Source organism: Heptranchias perlo, chromosome 25 (genome assembly GCF_035084215.1).
Source record: "Heptranchias perlo isolate sHepPer1 chromosome 25, sHepPer1.hap1, whole genome shotgun sequence".
In the NCBI taxonomy this organism is placed as follows: domain Eukaryota; kingdom Metazoa; phylum Chordata; class Chondrichthyes; order Hexanchiformes; family Hexanchidae; genus Heptranchias; species Heptranchias perlo.
In genome coordinates this window covers 6,293,166-6,314,135 of record NC_090349.1, presented here as the reverse complement: position 1 = coordinate 6,314,135, position 20,970 = coordinate 6,293,166, and the positions used below count along the sequence as shown (strand labels likewise).

The window sequence follows — 20,970 nt, the reverse complement described above, 5'->3', positions numbered from 1 at the left end:
GCCTCCTTCTGTGCTGTAACTTTCTATGATTCTGTGATTCATTGCTACTGCCAGTTATCCACTAACCTTTCCAATAATCTTTTAGCAGCCTTAGTTTTCTTTAACTGTTCACTTTGCTTTGCTGAATATTATATACTTTTCATTTATAAAAACATTTATGTTAATATCTTAGCTTAATGGCCCCGGAATTGTGCAGCCCTAAGGTGCAGCAGTAGGTTACAATGGAGCTCAGCGCCCTAGGCCAGAGTTCCCAGTCCTGATCGCGGTCCAGCCATCCCTGTGGGAAAGTGTGCGGAGTCGGGTGAGGACAGGCTCGGGCTCCGTTGTGAAGTTCCCCGTGGTTGAATAGCCTCGCCTGCCATCTCTGTCAAGACCCGCGAAAATAACGAGGACCTGAGTGATGTATTAGAGGATATCTAGTGGCCCTGGTGGCACCATCTCTCAGCAAGGAATAAAGAGATTCAGGAGAGAAGGGAAGAAAAATTAACAAGAGAGAGAAATGTAAGGATGCATCAGCACTGCTGGTAACCATGGGAGCAGTGACGCTCCTGACTCGAGGACAGTTTGACCTATTATATCAATGGGAGAATCGGAGCAATGAAAACATAACCCTGGAGACTTGTGTATGTCTGTGTGTGGCTCTGTGTCTGTGTGTGCATGGCTCTGTGTGTGTGTGTGTGTGTGTGGCTCTGTGTGTGTGTGTGCGGCTGTGTGTAGCTTTGAGTGTGTGTGAGTGTGTGGTTCTGTGTGTGTGTGGCTCTGTGTGTGTGTGTGTGTGTGGCTGTGTGTGTGTGGCTCTGTGTGTGTGTGCGGCTGTGTGTCGCTTTGAGTGTGTGTGAGTGTGTGGTTCTGTGTGTGTGTGGCTCTGTGTGTGTGTGTGTGTGTGTGGCTGTGTGTGTGTGGCTCTGTGTGTGTGTGCGGCTGTGTGTGCGGCTGTGTGTGTGTGGCTCTGTGTGTGTGTGGCTCAGCGGGTGTGTGTGAGTGTGCGGCTGTGTGTGTGTGTGCCTGTGTGTGTGTGTGTGTGGCTCTGTGTGTGTGTGCGGCTGTGTGTGTGTGCGACTGTGTGTGTGTGTGTGTGCAGCTCTGTGTGTGTGTGTGTGTGTGTGTGTGTGCGGCCGTGTGTGTGTGCGACTGTGCGTGTGTGCGGCTGTGTGAGGCTCTGTGTGTGGCTCTGTGTGTGTGTGTCTGTGTGTGTGTTTGTACGTGTGTTTGTGTGTGTGTTTGTACGTGTGTTTGTGTGTGTGTTTGTACGTGTGTTTGTGTGTGTGTTTGTACGTGTGTTTGTGTACGTGGTGCATGACTGTATGTGTGCAGTATGTGAGGAACTTTAATTCTCCCACTAAAGTTGCAAAGGGTCAATTCCACAGTTTGAGAATCAGCAGAGGAGTGTCTTCATTGGCCTTGGATTCCTGGTGTGAAAGATAATGTAAGTTATTCAGTTACTCACAAAGGAGAATGTAATCAGGGGCTGATCGAACCAGGCTTCATTGCCAACAGGAAACAACAGGGAATAGCTCATGAGAAGGCGTAGGGTGATATCAAGTTCCAAGGGATTAGTTCATGTCTCCCCACAAACCTCTACTTAGAAGCTTTTAAACCCAGTGATTTAATGGGTGAGCATGGTGTGGTACTGAGCCATAAACCAGACCATGCAGCTCCCAAATTCAGCTTCTGGGCTCTACTGAATTAATCTCAACAATAACAACTTGCATTTACTTAGAGCCTTTAACATAGTAAAATGTCCTAAGGCACTTCACAGGAGTATAATTAGACAAAACAAATTGACATTGAGCCAAAGAAGGAGGCATTGGGACAGGTGACCAAAAGCTTGGTCAAAGAGGTAGGTTTTAAGAAGCATCTTAAAGGAGGAGAGAGAGGTGGAGGGGTGAGAAGTTTCGGGAGAGAATACCAGAGCTTAGGGCCTAGACAGCTGAAGGCACGGCCAATGGTGGGGCAAAGGGAGTGGTGTATTGGTGAGGGAACAGTACAATTGACCTCAGCAGCCCTGGCCCAAGGATGGCAGATCAACGAGGGTTCCTGCTCTTCATTGCTTCCAGTTGACCCCTGCTGGAAAGTGCACATGTGCTGACCTTAGGTGAGGATTAGATCAGGCTTGCCTACGATGCACCCTGTTGTCGAACAGACTGACAGTTATATGGACCATTTGGGTGAGGCACGGGAAGATTGGCAGCAGCCAATGGAACTGTACCCCAGGAGAGGAGAGGAGACAATTTAGGAAACACAAAGAAGTTTTGGGTAGAAGCTACTCTATAAAGATTAACTTGTTAGGAGGTATCCCAGCGACCCTCCTTATATGGAGGTTAACAGGTGGGGTGGAGTCTCTTGTAGCTCAAACAGAGGTTCATTGAAAAGAAACAAAAGAATTTGCATTTAAATAGCGTGTTTAACGACCTCAGGACGTCCCAAAGCGCTTTACAGCCAATGAAATACTTTTGAAGTGTAGTCACTGTTATTATGTAGGAAACGCAGCAGCCGATTTGCGCACAGCAAGATCCCACAAACAGCAATGTGATAAAGACCAGATAATCTGTTTTTTTAGTGGTGTTGGTTGAGGGATAAATATTGGCCAGGACACCGGAGAGAACTCCCCTGCTCTTCTTCGACTAATGCCATGGGATCTTTCACAAGACCCTCCCGAAACCCTGTCCCCGCCACTTACCTGAAAACCAGCAGGCGGCCCTTGGCGTCCATTCTGGGCAGGATGTGGACTGACAGAATTTAAATGAGGTGAGGCCAGCCACCGTCCAACCGCCCAAAGCCCGCTCCAGGATAATATAAACCCCATTAAAAACGTTATATACTTACCTTAACCAAATGGGGGCGGAGGAGGGGGAAGAGCAGCTATCACGGAGAATGAGGAGAGAAAGCCCCCTTTAACCAGTACCACTTTCTCCTTCCAACTTTTCAGATGGGAAAACATAAGAAGGGGAGAGAGTCAAATACATGAAACAATGAAAGGCAGTAAATCAGTGGCGTGTGAACAAAACCCTTTGATACTCATTCTCCGTCTGATTCACCTTATGATGGATGAACGCCTCGACCAGTAAAAGAGAATACTCCCTCAGATGGGCTCCCAGACATTAAAACAGCAAAGAAAGAAAGAGAGGGCGAGAGAACTCGCATTGATTCAGCACCTTAAAACATCTCTCAGGATGCCCCAAAGAGTGTCTTAGTGATAGTATTCTTGCCTCTAAATCAGAAGGTTGTGGGTTTGAGCCCCACTCTGTGCAATTTGGCTGTTGCGTTTCCTACCTTGCAGCAGTGCCTACACTTCAAAGGTACTCCATTGGTTGTAAAGTGCTTTGGAACGTCATGAAAGGCATTATATAAATGAAAGTTCCTTCTTTCACATCTGATTAATCACATTTTGAAGAGCAGTTACTGTTGTTATGTGGGTAAACACTTCAGCCAGTCAAACAGCAAAAGAGATGAATGGCCGGTTAATGGCGGTATTGATTGAGGAATATTGCCAGGGTGAAACTATTTGAACACAATGTCCACATTCATAACAAAACAGAAATCAGCTGACAGAGCGTCTCACCCACTGGGCTTGATCAACACGTAAACTATTCCTGAGTGCATTTGGGAACCTTGTGGTGGACTGTGGGAATTGCAGGTTTTGTTGTTGCTTCGATCTGTACACACAATGGGGGGGTGGGGGGAGGGTGGAGGATGTCCTGATGGGTAGAATCCATCCCTGATTTTATAGGTGTTTCCCTCCATTTGCTCCCTCTTTCTCCCCTTTCTCTGGTGGCTCTTGCAGGGGCACAGTTCCACTTTGGGTGATAGCCCCTCTAGCTCCTCACTGACGCGGGCATTCTTCACGTACTGGTTTAGACAATCAGTCGTTGTGTTTTTTGGGGTCTTTTCTACCCTCCTTACTACAGATTTTAGAGCCAATGGACCCCCACCATTTCCCTGGTGGTTTCTCCAGTCTCAAATTATAGAGCCGGTCGGTGGGTCCACCATTTCCCTGGGGTGGGGTTCCTGCGGTCTCCTATTGAAGCTCTGGCAGGTCTTTGCCATTTCCCTAGAGGGTCCATTGGTCTCCCACTGGAGTTATGGCAGGAGACCTGGGGAACCCCTGCAATAATTTCAGTTCCCTTGTGTATTATGACTGGACTTAAAGAGACAGCAACCAAGCCAAAACTAGACAAAAATGCTTCGTTTTTTACGATGAGTGTAGATGGCTATTCAACCACAGAAGGCATCTCAGTTGAGCCCAAACCTTTCCTCTCACTACTGCACTTCCAGCAGGGGTTGCTGGAGTGGGGCATCCGGAGTTTTGCCTTCCCTAGCCTAGGGGCACTGAAGTTAACTGTAGCACACTTACTACTGCCCCAGCTGGGATCAGCCAAGTCAACACATGCCAGGGACAGAATCTGGGCTCCTCCTGTATGGTATAGTACCCCAACAGGTGGGGCATTTACCCGCTCAGCCATTTGGAGAGCAGCTGACCAAGCTTTTGGTCACCTGTCCTAATATCTCCTTATGTGGCTCGGTGTCTAATTTTTATTTGATAATCGTTCCTGTGAAGCACCTTGGGATGCTTTACTACGTTAAAGGCGCTATATAAATGCAAGATGTTGGAGTTGTTTTCCAGTTTATAAATGAAATTGTGGGTGAAATTAGTCATCCAGGTTACAGGATGAGTGAACCATAGAACCATAGACAAGATCCAGCACAGGAGGGGCCATTCAGCCCATCGTGTCCGCGCCGGCTCAGGATGAGTGAGTTCCAGTGTCTAATATTCCAAAAGTTTAATGTTGCAAAATCTCTTTAAAGCTGTGTGTTATTTTCCTGAGAATTTCCCTTATCAGTCGCTCGAACTTTAATTGGGGGAAATTGATGCTGAAAGGGAATATAATGCAGTCTCTATATCAATGAAGAGTTGCTCAGCGGTGTCGGGGAGAGTTACAGCAGCTGATACAGCAAGACGATCAAACAAGAAGCAGTGGAGGATTGGAGATGGGACAGCGCAGATAAACACGTCAACGGGCCGGACCTTACTGGAGTGGGGCATCTCGCAGTGTGTGTCATTAGTTGGACTTTTTCCCGCACCCTTCGACTCGAAAATGTTTAGCACCGTAATTTGTTGCGGGTGCAACGGGCACCTGGGATCTCAGTGAAAGGCGGGACCAACAGTCCAGCTCCCTAATCAATGAGATTTAAGGATTGAGAAAGGAACAGAGAAGGAGGGTGAATTAGAGTCAAATCAGGTACAGAAAGAGAAATAAAGAGAGGGAAGGACAGATTGGATTAAGAGAGAGAGAAAAAAAAGAGACAGAAAGGAAAAGGAAGAAAAAGAATTTGAAAATTGAAATTTTGTAAATCCCTAACAGCAATTTACTACCTGTAGGAATGAGACTGAACAGTTTAAACTGTTCCCTTTCAGGGCCAGAGAGGTTGATTGGCATTGCATTAACAATTATCATGTCATTAAAAGGGTACTTACGCTGTTAATCACCAGCCTTAACCTTCTGCGGGGAGTTTAATGGGCAATTTATGTGCAAATCCAACAAGTTCTTAAAAATAACGAGGCAGTTGAGGGTGAGATGCCGTTTGTGTGAAGCAAACGACAAAGTGGGGTAAATCAACCAGCAAGTTCTGGAAATCAGCAGCTCACGGGGTATCTCTTAATCTCCTGAATTTGCTGGACGATTTCCGCATTAATAATGGCGTGCGTGGTTAACTGAGCGGCTGGGCTTCCATTCCATCAAAGTCATCCCGGGACGACTTGTGTGTGGAATTTTCCATCCCCGGATAAGGTCTCAGCATTAGGGACAGTTACTAATTGTTCCGTTGAGATGTTCTAATTAAATCAGCCAATTAAGGCCAGCAATGGGAAAGTTAACTATAGGAACATAAGAAAAAGCCATTGCACTTATTGCAGCTCCTGATTCTAGTGCCCTAACTCTCCCATTGAAGTCCATCCCTCCAGTATCCCAACTCTCCCATCAAAGCCCATCTCTCCAATACCCTAACTCTCCCATTGAAGTCCATCCCTCCAGTATCCCAACTCTCCCATTGAAATCCATCCCACCAATCTCACATTGGAATTCATCCCTCCACTATCCTAACTCTCACATTGAAGCCCATCCCACCAGTACCCTCAACCAACTGTGGAGTATAAATGGTGCAACTTTGCTCATTTGGCTGTGGAATACAAAATGTCTATGAAAAATTGATCAAGAGCAGATTTAGAAGGCCCATTTTCCAGACCAGGCTCTGGAGATGATGGTCAGCATTTGAAGGAGCGACATCTGTGAATTTTGAGTGGAGGAGAATAGCGCCCCCACCCCCCAAAAATGCAAAGGAAGCAATGAGCGGGGCAGGAAGTTAAGAAGAGAGATACTGCCATCTCAGTAACTCTGAAGATCTGGTGGAAAGTCTGGAACAAGTTGTACAATTTAAGGCACAAATATTACTGTAAAGTAGCAGCTTGAGATGGAAATGAAGGAAAATATGATTTGTTGTGAAATATGCAAGAATACTGTATTCACACCTGGAAATGTTAGTACACGTGTAGTAAGACAGGGGGTGATGAGGTTACGTGTTCCTGGGCCACCCCCTCTTGCTCTTACATTACAATATATCGTTGAATGGTCATTACACCCAAGATCTCTGACAAAAACCTACTGCTCACCGTTCACTTCTGTCTCTGCTGATAGTCTCAAATCTCACTGATCGTTCAGCCGACTAACTCCAGGAGGAGTAAAATACTCACGATTCCATTTATTGGTGCATGAGTTCTTCGTTAATGATTTTACTAAGGTCTTAACAAACAGAAATGGGCTACAGCTGTCCCTTAGGGAAGAATTCCTGGCTCTACTCTGCCTCTCATCTTAATTAATGAGCTGGTAGATGTCATCAAATGTGATGTCCTCTTTGCTGGTCACGCCCCATTGTCAGAGTGGTTAACTCCCCATCTGAAAGACAAGGAGCATCATATCAATCTCCTCTCGCAGCTTCCTTTGTTCCTCAGAATTATTTACTGTGCCTCCTATTTTAGTATCATCTGCAAATTTGGACACTACGCCCTCTAGCCCGCTATCCAAACCATTGATATGCATAGTGAACAGAAGTGGCCCCAGACAGAACCCTGTGGGACACCACTACCCGCTTCCATCTCCTCTGAGGAACTTCCCTTAACTCCCACTCTCTTTTTCGTCCCTTCTAACCAGTCTTTAATCCAATTTGCTGCCTTCCCCTTGATTCCATATCTCCTTAATCTTCTCCAATAGTCTCCTGTGTGGTACCTTATCAAAGACGTACTGAAAATTCATGTACATCACATCCACTGCAATTTCCCCCATCCACCATCGCCTCAAAGAACTCTCAGGTTTGTCAAGCCTGGATCTTCCATCCTGAAATCTGGCCTTGCCTGTTGGGACACATTTTGCAAACTTGTCAACATTAATAACCTCTTTTACCCCATCACTTCTCTATTAATGGAAAGTTACTCTGTGTTGTTGACAGGTGGCTTGGCAGCTGTGATCTACACCGACACATTGCAGACCATCATCATGGTGGTGGGCTCTTTCATTCTAATGGGTTTTGGTAAGTCTATCTGTGCTGTGTGCTTTGGTGTCCACAATGTTTGCAATGCTTTACAATACTCTCTTTCCCCTCCTGGGTCACAGATGGTGTCAGTGAAAGGAATCAGCTCCCTCGGGCAAAATTCCCCATTAGCTCAAAATGACTAAAAGAGAACTCAAATCTCAATACAAAAGCGAAATACTGCGGATGCTGGAAATCTGAAATAAAAACAGAAAATGCTGAAAATACTCAGCAAGTCAGGCAGCATCTGTGGAGAGAGAAACAGAGTTAATGTTTCAGGCCGATGACCCTTCTATCAGAACTGGAAGATCTTAAAGATTTAACAGATTTTAAACAAATACAGAGCCAGGGAAAGTGAGGGAGGGAGGGGAGGGGTGGAAAGAACAAAGGTCTGTGATAGGGTGGAGGGCAGGAGTGATTAAATGATGGGATGATGGTGCAAGGCAAGGAGGGTGAGAATGGGACAAGTAAAGAAACAAAAGATGGGTCTGGAGGAGCTGTAAATGGCAACATCAGAACCATTAGCAGCACTGGCGTCCGAAAAAATGGGAGCAGTGGTTCTGATCCAAAGTTACTGAAATCAGTGTTGAGTCCGGAAGGTTGTAAAATGCCTAATCTAAAGATGAGGTGCTGTTCCTCGAGCTTCCGTTGAGCTTCATTAAAACAGTGTAAGAGACCGAGGACAGTGAGGTCAGAGTGGGAGTGGGACAGGGAATTAAAATGGCAAGCGGCCGGCAGGTCAGGGTCACGCTTGCAGTCTGAGCGGAGGTGATCGGCAAAGTGATCACCCAATCTGCGTTTAGTCTCCCCAGTGTAGAGGAGACCGCATTGTGAGCAGCGAATACAGTGTAGAAAGAAGTACAAGTAAATCGCTGCTTCACCTGGAAGGAGTGTTTGGGGCCCTGGACGGTGGGAAGGGAAATCTCAATAGTTCGCTCTGAAAAGAAGTGTTCTGAATTGCATACCACTGGGAGGTGGAAGAATCAAACTGTAGTGTCACTTTTTCCCCACCAGATGGCTCCCAATGCTTCTCCTTCATGCAGTGCATTGTGAGCAAAATGTCAGTACTATAGTGTACTTGTGCTTTCCTTCCACCTGGTATTTGATCTATTTGGATGTTACAGAAGGGATCTACAGTGCCTGTCAATTTACACTGATACATGGAATGTCGCTGGTGTACATCATAAATACCAAATCATACTGAGTCACCAGGAGGGAGCTGGGAATTTTTGCCTTACCTATTTTCTCACTACTTGTGTGGCTCCAACAATCACCTCACCATCTCCGTACAGCAGAGGGCACACCTCTTTAAACCTCTTGAGAGTCCTTCAGATGTTAAACTGAGGCCCCGTCTGCCTTCTTAGGTGGACGTAAAAAATCCCATGGCACTATTTGAAGTAGAGCCGGGGAGTTCTCCCCGGTGTCCTGGCCAATATTTATCCCTCAACCAACACCTAAAAAAGATTATCTGGTCATTATCACTTTGCTGTTTGTGGGATCTTGCTGTGCACAAATTGGCTGCTGCGTTTCCTACATTACAACAGTGACTACACTTCAAAAATACTTCATTGGCTGTAAAGTTCTTTGGGATGTCCTGAGGTCATGAAAGGCATGAAATGCAAGTCTTTCTTCGTTTTTCCTTTCTTTCTTTCGTCATTGGTGGGGTGACTGCTGTATTATGTATGATTCCACGAACACAAAACGATACAGGGACAGTGTAGGGATAGCTCCAGCTCTCACCAACACAGGCACGATGGGACGAATGGCCTCCTTCTATGATTTCTACGATCCCGGTACTCCTCTTGTATTTATGCAGCTTACATCTAGGAGAATATTTTCTCCAATATCTGACTCCTGAGCTTTGGACACAGGAGTCTAAACCATTCCAATTAAAATCTCCCAATAAACCTTTGGCTAATTGATTTCAATTTTGTAATATTTTCCTTCTGTGATAAATCTCTTTTCCTACTTCACACGGAATGGCATCAACTCACAGGAGCCTAAAGCCCGTCTGATCCAGATGTTTGTTATTGAATAAATTTACCTCTTCTATTTGCTGCCACTTTGATTTTTTTTCCCGGTGAGAAAGTCCAGAGGAACTTTTTGACTCTGGGTGATGTTCAATAATAAATGTACCTGGTCGCCCACTTGCCTAATGAAAAATCCCTTCCGCCTCAGGGCGACAGTAACCGTTTATGTTGCGATGCAGGTACATGCCCAGAATTTCACTCGTGTTGTGTTTCCAATTCCAAGTGGCCATTTGTGGGAGGAGCTTCTTTCCAGGGCAAGGCGAATCGTGGAACTTCCGAGTGACCGTCTCACGGGGACAGAGGTTTGGGAGGTTGTAGATCTGTCCATTTGATCAGTGAATGGCATCCCATGTTTAATTGAGGTCCATGTGGGCCGCAGGTGCCAAACCCACCAATGGGGAGTGATGACTGTCCCTCCTGTTTGAGCTTTGCAGGCCTGCAGTTTATAAGAGAGGGACAGTCCCGTGCTGGAACTAATGGTCACCAACAATCAAAGGCAGCATTCCGGCAAAGTTACGGCAGAGCAGGAGCAGCTCCGAGGAAATTCCCAGCCCATGCTTCCCTTATAAGGTTCCTCAGCTCAGGGTGAATCATCCGCCGATATTTTTCCTCTCTCCCTGTACACACCCACCATTCCACTGATGGTTCAGGATCAGGGATTACAATGTATCATAGAATCATACAGTACAGAAGGAGGCCATTCGGCCCACCATGCCTGTGCTGGCTCTTTGAAAGAGCTATCCAATTATTCCCACTCCCCTGCTCTTTCCCCACAGCTTTGCAAATCTTTCCCCTTCAATTATTTATCTAACTCCTGTTTGAAAGTTATTATTGAATCTGCTCCCACCACCCTTTCAGGCAGTGCATTCCAGATCAGAACAACTCGCTGTGTAAAAAAAATTCTCCTCATCTCCCCTCTGGTTCTTTTGCCCTTTATCTTAAATCTGTGTCCTCTGGTTACTGACCCTCCTGCCACTGGAAACAGTATCTCCTTATTTACACTGTCAAAACCATTCACAATTTTGAACAACTCTATTAAATCTCCCCTTAACCGTCTCTGCTCGAAGGAGAAAAACCTCAGCCTCTCTCATCGCTCTAGTCTTTAAAATGTAATTTAAAATTTTACAAGGGTCACATGTCACTACTGTCGTGAGTGAAAATAAAAATTATATCAAAGCTGGTGGCAAACGCACCATGTGGGTCATCCTGGCCCATACAGACCAGGAAGGGCTAAGGATTAATCCTGATCTTTACTCAGTTACCTGATTTTAGCCAGGGCGATGATGGAGGTGTCACAGTTGGCCACAGTGTCCTCTGGCTGGCAAGGGGAATAAGCAGACAGGTGTCCCACTTCTGGTAACTATCCATTGATCCCCGTTGGATGATGTGCAAGTGTGGAATTCAGAGCCGGAGCCCCGGTCTCCGCTCCCCGGGACCGTCCGGAGCCCCGGCCTCCGCTCCCCGGGACCGTCCGGAGCCCCGGTCTCCGCTCCCCGGGACCGTCCGGAGCCCCGGCCTCCGCTCCCCGGGACCGTCCGGAGCCCCGGCCTCCGCTCCCCGGGACCGTCCGGAGCCCCGGCCTCCGCTCCCCGGGACCGTCCGGAGCCCCGGCCTCCGCTCCCCGGGACCGTCCGGAGCTCCGGCCTCCGCTCCCCGGGACCGTCCGGAGCCCCGGCCTCCGCTCCCCGGGACCGTCCGGAGCCCCGGCCTCCGCTCCCCGGGACCGTCCGGAGCCCCGGCCTCCGCTCCCCGGGACCGTCCGGAGCCCCGGCCTCCGCTCCCCGGGACCGTCCGGAGCCCCGGCCTCCGCTCCCCGGGACCGTCCGGAGCCCCGGCCTCCGCTCCCCGGGACTGTCCGGAGCGGGGTTTGAACCCTGAACCACTGGCCAGAATTCTACCACTGAGCCAAAGGCTGGCTCCACAACAATGAGGTGAGGTTGGGAAATATGGACTGAACGTTGTGGTGGTGCCAATATCGACCGATGGACTATTGAGCCTGATTGCAGCTGCAAGGCACTTTGCCCAGTTTCATCACACATCAGAATATCTGGGTCTCCCCACCAGTGCGTTCCTTGGAAAATTACTCTCACTGAGGCGAGATTTTAACTCCCAGCCAGTATTGGGCAGGTTGGGGGGGGGTGCAGGGCGAGTGCAAAATGCACTTGCAGGCCCAGAATTCAGGCCTGGGCTATTTTAACTCCTGGGCCTCAACTGCATGCCCGCCCGAAACAGGAGGAAAACGGCAGCTGGCTAGCGGGTGGGAGTGGACGGTCGGGCGGCCAGAGACCGCAGGCCCAGACCAAAGAAAGGCTCACTGACAAAAAAGTAAGTCGCAGAGAGGGGGCTTCAGAAGGGTCTCACAGGAGGAAAAGCTGGGTAAGACTCCGGGGCAGGGGAGGCCATGATTTCCTTGTGGGCATGGGGCATGGAGGAGCACTCCTGCTCCTCCTGGACCCACAAAGGAAAGATTTTGATTTACCTTGGAGGGCCTCTTCATCCTCCCGACAACTTCTGACCTGCCTTCATAGAAACATAGAAAATAGGAGTAGGAGTAGGCCATTCGGTCCTTTGAGCTGCTTCGCCATTCAATAAGATCATGGCTGATCCTCTATCTCAATACCATATTCCCGCTCTCTCCCCATACCCCTTGATGCCTTTTGTGTCTAGAAATCTATCTAGCTCCTTCTTAAATATATTCAGTGACTTGGCCTCCACAGCCTTCTGTGGTAGAGAATTCCACAGGTTCACCACCCTCTGAGTGAAGAAATTTCTCCTCATCTCAGTCCTAAATGTTCTACCCCGTATCCTGAGACTGTGACCCCTCATTCTAGAACCCCAGCCAGGGGAAACATCCTCCCCATCCAGTCTGTCTAGCCCTGTCAGAATTTTATATGTTTCAATGAGATCCCCTCTCATTCTTCTAAACTCGAGTGAATACAGGCCGAGTCGACCCGATCTCTCCTCATACAACAGTCCTGCCATCCCAGGAATCAGTCTGGTGAACCTTCGCTGCACTCCCTCTGTGGCAAATATATTCTTTCTTAGGTAAGGAGACAAAAACTGTACATAATACTCCAGGTGTGGTCTCACCAAGGCCCTGTTGCACTGCAGTAAGACATCCTTGCTCCTGTACTCAAATCCTCTTGCAATGAAGGCCAACATACCATTTGCCTTCCTAACTGCTTGCTGCACCTGCATGTTTGCTTTCAGTGACTGGTGTACAAGGACACCCAGGTCCCTTTGTCCATCAATATTTCCCAATCTATCACCATTTAAATAATACTCAGCCTTTCTGTTTTTCCTTCCAAAGTGGATAACTTCACATTTATCCACATTATACTGCATCTGCCATGTATTTGCCCACTCACTCAATTTGTCTAAATCGCTTTGAAGCCTCTTTGCATCTTCCTCACAACTCACGATCCCACCTAGTTTTATATCGACAGCAAACTTGGAAATATTACATTTGGTTCCCTCATCCAAATTATTGATATATATTGTGAATAGCTGGGGCCCAAGCACTGATCCCTGCGGTACCCCACTAGTCACTGCCTGCCACCCCGATAAAGACCCATTTATTCCTACTCTCTGTTTCCTGTCTGTTAACCAAATTTCAATCCTTGCCAGTATATTACCACCAATCCCATGTGCTTTAATTTTGCACACTAACCTCTTATGGGACTTTATCAAAGGCCTTCTGAAAATCCAAATAAACCACATCCACTGGTTCTCCCTTATCTATTCTACCAGTTACATCCTCAAAAAACTCCAGTAGGTTTGTCAAACATGATTTCCCTTTCATAAATCCATGTGGACTTTGTCTAATCCCGTTGATATTTTCTAAGTGTCCTGTTATCACATGCTTTATAATAGACCCTAGCATTTTCCTTACTACTGGTGTTAGGCTAACCAGTCTGTAGTTCCCTGTTTTCTCTCTCCCTCCTTTTTTTAAATAGTGGGGTTACATTTGCCACCCTCCAATCTGCAGGAACTTCCATAATATATAGAATTTTGGAAGATGACAACTTCAACCTTCACCTGACAGGATTGTCATGGCAACTTTCCTGCTCAGGCCTGAGTTAAAATCAAACTGGGGCTCCATTCGCATAACGGGACTGCGATTCATATAAATTTACCAGGCTCTGGCCTGCTTTCAGCGGACGCCAGAGCCACCAAACTACAGTGATTAGTTAAAATGGTGGCCAGCAGCTTCTAGCAGCAAGAGGGCAGTCAGGCTGATTGCTCCATTTTAAGGGCCCCACCCTTCTTTGCTTCATTCCCCGCCGGGTGGGATGGGTTAAAATTACCCCCATCCCCCCACCCCGATATATGAATTTTATGTTGTTTCTGCGATTCGGTAAACAGACAATCCTTTTGTGCATTGCCAGGGACTAAGCCCAGATATTTTGTGTCGCAGCATTCAACGAAGTGGGTGGCTATGATGCCATGATGGATAAGTACATGAACGCCATCACGAGCCAGGTCACCGACCCCAACGTGAACATCAGCGCAGCCTGTTACACACCCAGACCGGATTCATTCCACTTGTTCCGCAATCCCATCTCCGGTGATTTACCCTGGCCAGGCCTTATCTTTGGCCTAAGTATCTTGGCCATCTGGTACTGGTGCACTGATCAGGTAAGATAGTCACACAAACCCTGAATAGAAAAATCACACTGGCTCCCTTGTTCTAATTAATGTTAGCTATTGGAGGGTAGAAGTGTCGAGCACTTTATAAAAGGTAAGTAAATAACTGAGGTCCCTGTGTAAATATTTAAGAAACCTATAAATATACATTGGGAGTATTTTTAAACTGTTAACGTATGAATTTAGCCGTGTTTATTCTGTGACTCAACTGGCAGAATACCATCACCTCCAAAAGTTCCTCTCCAAGTCACACACCATCCTGACTTGGAAATATATCGCCGTTCCTTCATCGTCGTTGGGTCAAAATCCTGGAACTCCCTTCCTAACAGCGCTGTGGGAGAACCTTCACCACACGGACTGCAGCGGTTCAAGAAGACGGCTCACCACCACCTTCTCAAGGGCAACTAGGGATGGGCAATAAATGCCGGCCTCGCCAGCGACGCCCACGTCCCCAGAATGAATGAAAAAAAAGTCCAAGGTGGATTCCAGTTTGAGAGAAACTGTACAGGGAAAGACAGACTCTGAGCTCACCTGCACTAAATGTGCTTGCTGCTGCTTCTTGTTACCAGGCAACACATCCCCCCACCCAAACACCACTACCTGACCCAGGTGTCATTGCCTTTAATGGGCAGTTATCCACCATGAGATTGTGTCCTGTTAGGGTGAGGGCAATCCATAATCACCACTGTTGAGATAGTGCCTTGTGATATGAGCACTGCATGAGGTTCCCTCGTCCACTGTTTTAACAAAGATGTGGAGATGCCGGTGATGGACTGGGGTTGACAATTGTAAACTATTTTACAACAACAAGTTATAGTCCAACAATTTTATTTTAAAATCCACAAGCTTTCGGAGGCTTCCTCCTTCCTCAGGTGAATGTGGAAATGAAATCCTCGAACCTATCGCATTTATAAATCACAGAACAATGCCTGGTGATTACAGATAGTCTTTTCAACCGCCAGTTGCCAAGGCAACCAAAGTGTTCAGACAGATAGGTGTTACCTACAGGGCCACCGGATATACAAACGGCCAGAACTAAAAAAACAGATGATGTGGAGATGCCAACTAAAAAAACAGAGCGAGAGAGGCAGAAACATAGAAACATCCGGAAGGAAAAGACAGCAATTGACCCGTTATATTAAAAACAGATAACATTTGGTCGCTGGTGGGGTAACGTGTAGCGTGACATGAACCCAAGATCCCGGTTGAGGCCGTCCTCATGGGTGCGGAACTTGGCTATCAATTTCTGCTCGACAATTTTGCGTTGTCGAGTGTCTCGAAGGCTGCCTTGGAGTACGCTTACCCGAAGGTCGGTGGCTGAATGTCCTTGACTGCTGAAGTGTTCCCCGACTGGGAGGGAACCCTCCTGTCTGGCGATTGTTGCGCGGTGTCCATTCATCCGTTGTCGCAGTGTCTGCATGGTCTCGCCAATGTACCATGCTCTGGGGCATCCTTTCCTGCAACGTATGAGGTAGACAACATTGGTGAAGTCACAGGAGTATGAACCATGCACCTGGTGGGTGGTGTCCTCTCGTGTGATGGTGGTATCTGTGTCGATGATCTGGCATGTCTTGCACAGGTTACCGTGGCAGGGTTGTGTGGTGTCGTGGACGCTGTTCTCCTGAAAGCTGGGTAATTTGCTGCGAACTATGGTCTGTTTGAGGTTGGGTGGCTGTTTAAAGGCAAGTAGTGGAGGTGTGGGGATGGCCATAGCGAGGTGTTCGTCGTCATTGATGACATGTTGAAGGCTGCGGAGAACATGGCGTAGTTTCTCTGCTCCGGGGAAGTATTGGACGACGAAGGGTACTCTGTTGGTTGCGTCCCGTGTTAGTCTTCTGAGGAGGTCTATGCGATTTTTCGCTGTGGCCCATCAGAACTGTCGATCGATGAGTCGAGCGTCATATCCCGTTCTTACTAGGGCATCTTTCAGCGTCTGTAGGTGTCCATCGCGTTCCTCCTCGTCTGAGCAGACCCTGTGTATTTGCAGGGCCTGTCCATAGGGGATGGCCTCCTTGACGTGGTTAGGGTGGAAGCTGGAAAAGTGGAGCATCGTGAGGTTGTCCGTGGGCTTGCGGTAGAGTGAGGTGCTGAGGTGCCCGTCTTTGATGGAGATTCGTGTGTCCAAGAAAGAAACTGATTCTGAGGAGTAGTCCATGGTGAGCTTGATGGTGGGATGGAACTTGTTAATGTTATCGTGTAGTCTCTTTAGTGATTCTTCGCCGTGGATCCATAGAAAGAAAATGTCGTCGGTGTATCTGGCGTATAGTGTTGGTTGGAGGTCTTGTGCAGTGAAGAAGTTGTGCTCAAACTTGTGCATGAAAATGTTGGCGTATTGGGGTGCGAATTTGGTCCCCATGGCTGTTCCGTGTGTTTGGGTAAAGAACTGGTTATCGAAGGTGAAGACATTGTGATCCAGGATGAAGCGGATGAGTTGTAGGATGGTGTCTGGAGATTGGCTGTTGTTGGTGTTGAGTATTGATGCTGTCGCAGCGATGCCGTCATGGTGGGGGATACTGGTGTATAGTGCCGAGACGTCCACATACAACTCGGATTACGCTGAGAACACTATAGGAACACTACAGATGGTTACCCGCAGATCCGACCAAAGAACACATCCACCAGCTCAACAAACTGATCAAGACCTTCGATCCAGACCTTCAAAGCATCCTACGCGCTCTCATCCCACGTGGGAGACTTCTACTGCCTCCCAAAGATACACAAAGCTAACACACCCGGACGTCCTATCGTATCAGGCAACGGAACCCTGTGTGAGAACCTCTCTGGATACATCGAGGTCATCCTGAAACCCATCGTACAGGGAACCCCCAGCTTCTGTCGCGACACTACAGACTTCCTACAAAAACTCAGTACCCACGGACCAGTTGAACCAGGAACACTTCTCACCACGATGGACGTCTCGGCACTCTACACCAGTATCCCCCACGATGACGGCATCGCTGCGACAGCATCAATACTCAACACCAACAACAGCCAATCTCCAGACGCCATCCTACAACTCATCCGCTTCATCCTGGATCACAATGTCTTCACCTTCGATAACCAGTTCTTTACCCAAACACAAGGAACAGCCATGGGGACCAAATTCACACCCCAATACGCCAACATTTTCATGCACAAGTTCGAGCGGGACTTCTTCACTGCACAGGACCTCCAACCAACGCTATACACCAGATACATCGACGACATTTTCTTTCTATGGATCCACGGCGAAGAATCACTGAAGAGACTACACGATAACATTAACAAGTTCCATCCCACCATCAAGCTCACCATGGACTACTCCTCAGAATCAGTTTCTTTCTTGGACACACGAATCTCCATCAAAGACGGGCACCTCAGCACCTCACTCTACCGCAAGCCCACGGATAATCTCACGATGCTCCACTTTTCCAGCTTCCACCCTAACCATGTCAAGGAGGCCATCCCCTATGGACAGGCCCTGCGAATACACAGGGTCTGCTCAGACGAGGAGGAACGCGATGGACACCTACAGACGCTGAAAGATGCCCTAGTAAGAACGGGATATGACGCTCGACTCATCGATTGACAGTTCCGACGGGCCACAGCGAAAAATCGCGTAGACCTCCTCAGAAGACTAACACGGGACGCAACCAACAGAGTACCCTTCGTCGTCCAGTACTTCCCCGGAGCAGAGAAACTACGCCATGTTCTCCGCAGCCTTCAACATGTCATCAATGACAACGAACACCTCGCTAAGGCCATCCCCACACCTCCACTACTTGCCTTTAAACAGCCACCCAACCTCAAACAGACCATCGTTCGCAGCAAATTACCCAGCTTTCAGGAGAACAGCGTCCACGACACCACACAACCCTGCCACGGTAACCTGTGCAAGACATGCCAGATCATCGACACAGATACCACCATCACACGAGAGGACACCACCCACCAGGTACATGGTTCATACTCCTGTGACTTCACCAATGTTGTCTACCTCATACGTTGCAAGAAAGGATGCCCCGGAGCATGGTACATTGGCGAGACCATGCAGACACTGTGACAACGGATGAACGGACACCGCGCAACAATCGCCAGACAGGAGGGTTCCCTCCTAGTCGGGGAACACTTCAGCAGTCAAGGACATTCAGCCACCGACCTTCGGGTAAGCGTACTCCAAGGCGGCCTTCGAGACACTCGACAACGCAAAATCATCGAGCAGAAATTGATAGCCAAGTTCCGCACCCATGAGGACGGCCTCAACCAGGATCTTGGGTTCATGTCACGCTACACGTTACCCCACCAGCGACCAAATGTTATCTGTTTTTAATATAACGGGTCAATTGCTGTCTTTTCCTTCCGGATGTTTCTATGTTTCTGCCTCTCTCGCTCTTTTTTTAATTGGCATCTCCACATCATCTGTTTTTTTAGTTCTGGCCGTTTGTATATTCGGTGGCCCTGTAGGTAACACCTATCTGGCTGAACACTTTGGTTGCCTTGGCAACGGGCAGTTGAAAAGACTATCTGTAATCACCAGGCATTGTTCTGTGATTTATAAATACGAAGGGTTCGAGGATTTCATTTCCACATTCACCTGAGGAAGGAGGAAGCCTCCGAAAGCTTGTGGATTTTAAAATAAAATTGTTGGACTATAACTTGGTGTTGTAAAATTGTTTACAATTGTTTTAACAAAGGCATCAACCCATTGATTTTGAGGAATTTCGTATGAACTGAAGACATTCTTTATTAATATGTCAAAACGGTTTCAACACAAACATCATTTCACAGTGTTTACGCTCATTTCTGGAGCTTTGACACAGCTCAGGTTGTGAGCTACCCAGTGCCCAGATGTCAGCCCAGTGTCAACTTATGTAGGTTTCCTTAGGGTAGGAAGCCATTGGAAATTCACATTCGCCTGGTGCAACTCTGCAGATGTGCTGCAGCTGTTCTATCCTATCCCCAAAGGTGGCCATGCAACTTGAGGCCTGAAGACCTAAGGGTGATAGCCATTCCACGCTCAAGGGAGTTCAGTGTAGGGTTATCCTCACTGTAATCCTCAGGTCACATGGCACTACAAACTCTTTAAAGGGTCATTTTGCTAGTTTGTTTTACTGATGGGGAAGCTCACCCACCGACGCATTGCCCACTATTTCCTGGCCATTGTTGGTGCTGTGCCCACGGTTGGTGCGCCTCGTGGGTGAGGGTCCCTTACCAACAGCACAGACCCCGAAGCAATGGCGGAGAACCTGAGCAGAAAAATTACAAAGGGGGCAACAGCTTTGACAGCTGCAAGAATGGCAAGCACCATGCTGAGGTATCCATGGCGACTGACCCGAAGATGCCAATCATCCAGCCTGGAGATTATCCAAACGGCAAAAAAAATAAAAAGGACCCTGCCTTCCCCTCCCATCCCATGTTCTTCAGCGCCTGGGAAATCTCCAGAATACTGAGTGCTAACTGGTTCCGCTGGAATCCTCAGGCCAATGAGAGGAAATTAAGGCTCCAAAGCCAAATCCTACAAGTCAATCAGGCAATATATTTGTGCACCAGCACACTGGTCACCCCATCTCCTAGGAGCCTAACGCCTCAGTGGGAATCCATGGTTATAGAATTTGTTTTGCTGCAGGAATAGCCCAAAGAGAAGCAGATCATAATCTCTAAAAAGGCCGTTTCCAAGATTTAAATCCGATTGTGTCACCCTTGATTACATCTTTATTCGTGTCCCTCTTTATTCTATCTCACAGGTAATTGTTCAACGCTGTCTCTCTGCAAAAAATATGAGCCATGTCAAGGGTGGTTGTATCCTATGTGGCTACCTCAAGCTTCTGCCCATGTACCTCATGGTCTTCCCGGGAATGATCAGTCGAATTCTGTACACAGGTAAGGGATTATCATGGAATCATAGAAGGAGGCTTTTTTTTGGCCTGTCAGACCTCTGCAAGCTTTCCTTCCAATTTCCTGTTCTTTCCCCATTCCTCTCTTCCCTTAGGTGTTAATGGTGGTTCAGTGGGTAGTGCTCTCACCTTTCACATTAGATGACTTATGGGTTTAAGTCCCACTCCAGACACTTGAGCATGTAATCCAGGCTGATACTCCAGTTTAGTCGCCCTGATGTGGAATAGTTACTTGGCTGAAATACTGAATGGTAGCCCAGTGTAAATTGCTGCCTCAAGAGAAAATTGGGAAAATGGAAGGTTTTTTTACTAAGTCCATAGACCACTGCTGATTGTATCCTGAATCAGCCGTGTCAGCCTTGGCCCAGTGGGTAGCACTCTCACTTCTGAGTCAGAAGATTGTGGGTTCAAGTCCCACGCCAGACAATTGAGCATAGGCTGACACTCCAGTTTAGTACCGATGAAGTGATGCAGTGTCAGAGGTGCCGTCTTTCAGCAGGAGATATTAAACTGAGGCCCTGTCTGCCCTCTCAGGTGGATGTAACAGATCCCATGACAATGGTCAACGAAGAGCAGGGGAGTTCTCTGAGTGTCCTGGCCAATATTTATCCCTCAACCAACATCACTAAAACAGATTATCTGATAGTGATCACATTACTGTTTGTGGGATCTTGCTGTGTGCAAATTGGCTGCTGCGTTTCCTACATTACAACAGTGATTACACTTCGAAAGTAGCTCATTGGCTGTAAAGGGCTTTGAGGTCGTGAGAGGTGCGATATAAATGCAAGTCTTTCTTCTTGAATGTATTTGGATTGATCAAAGCTGATTGATGTTTCTTT

The 20,970-nt window shown here is 47.6% G+C and overlaps 1 protein-coding gene across 2 annotated transcripts in view; it reads left to right on the top strand.

The window, feature by feature from the left end:
• The window catches only part of slc5a1 (solute carrier family 5 member 1), a 136,695-nt gene that overhangs the window by 87,643 nt on the left and 28,082 nt on the right, over positions 1–20,970 (top strand). For both annotated transcript variants that reach the window (XM_068005511.1, XM_068005510.1), the window contains exons 7-9: positions 7,501–7,581; positions 14,029–14,249; positions 19,982–20,117. In XM_068005511.1, the coding sequence (XP_067861612.1) occupies positions 7,501–7,581; positions 14,029–14,249; positions 19,982–20,117 (438 nt within the window). The remainder of the gene's footprint in view (positions 1–7,500; positions 7,582–14,028; positions 14,250–19,981; positions 20,118–20,970) is intronic.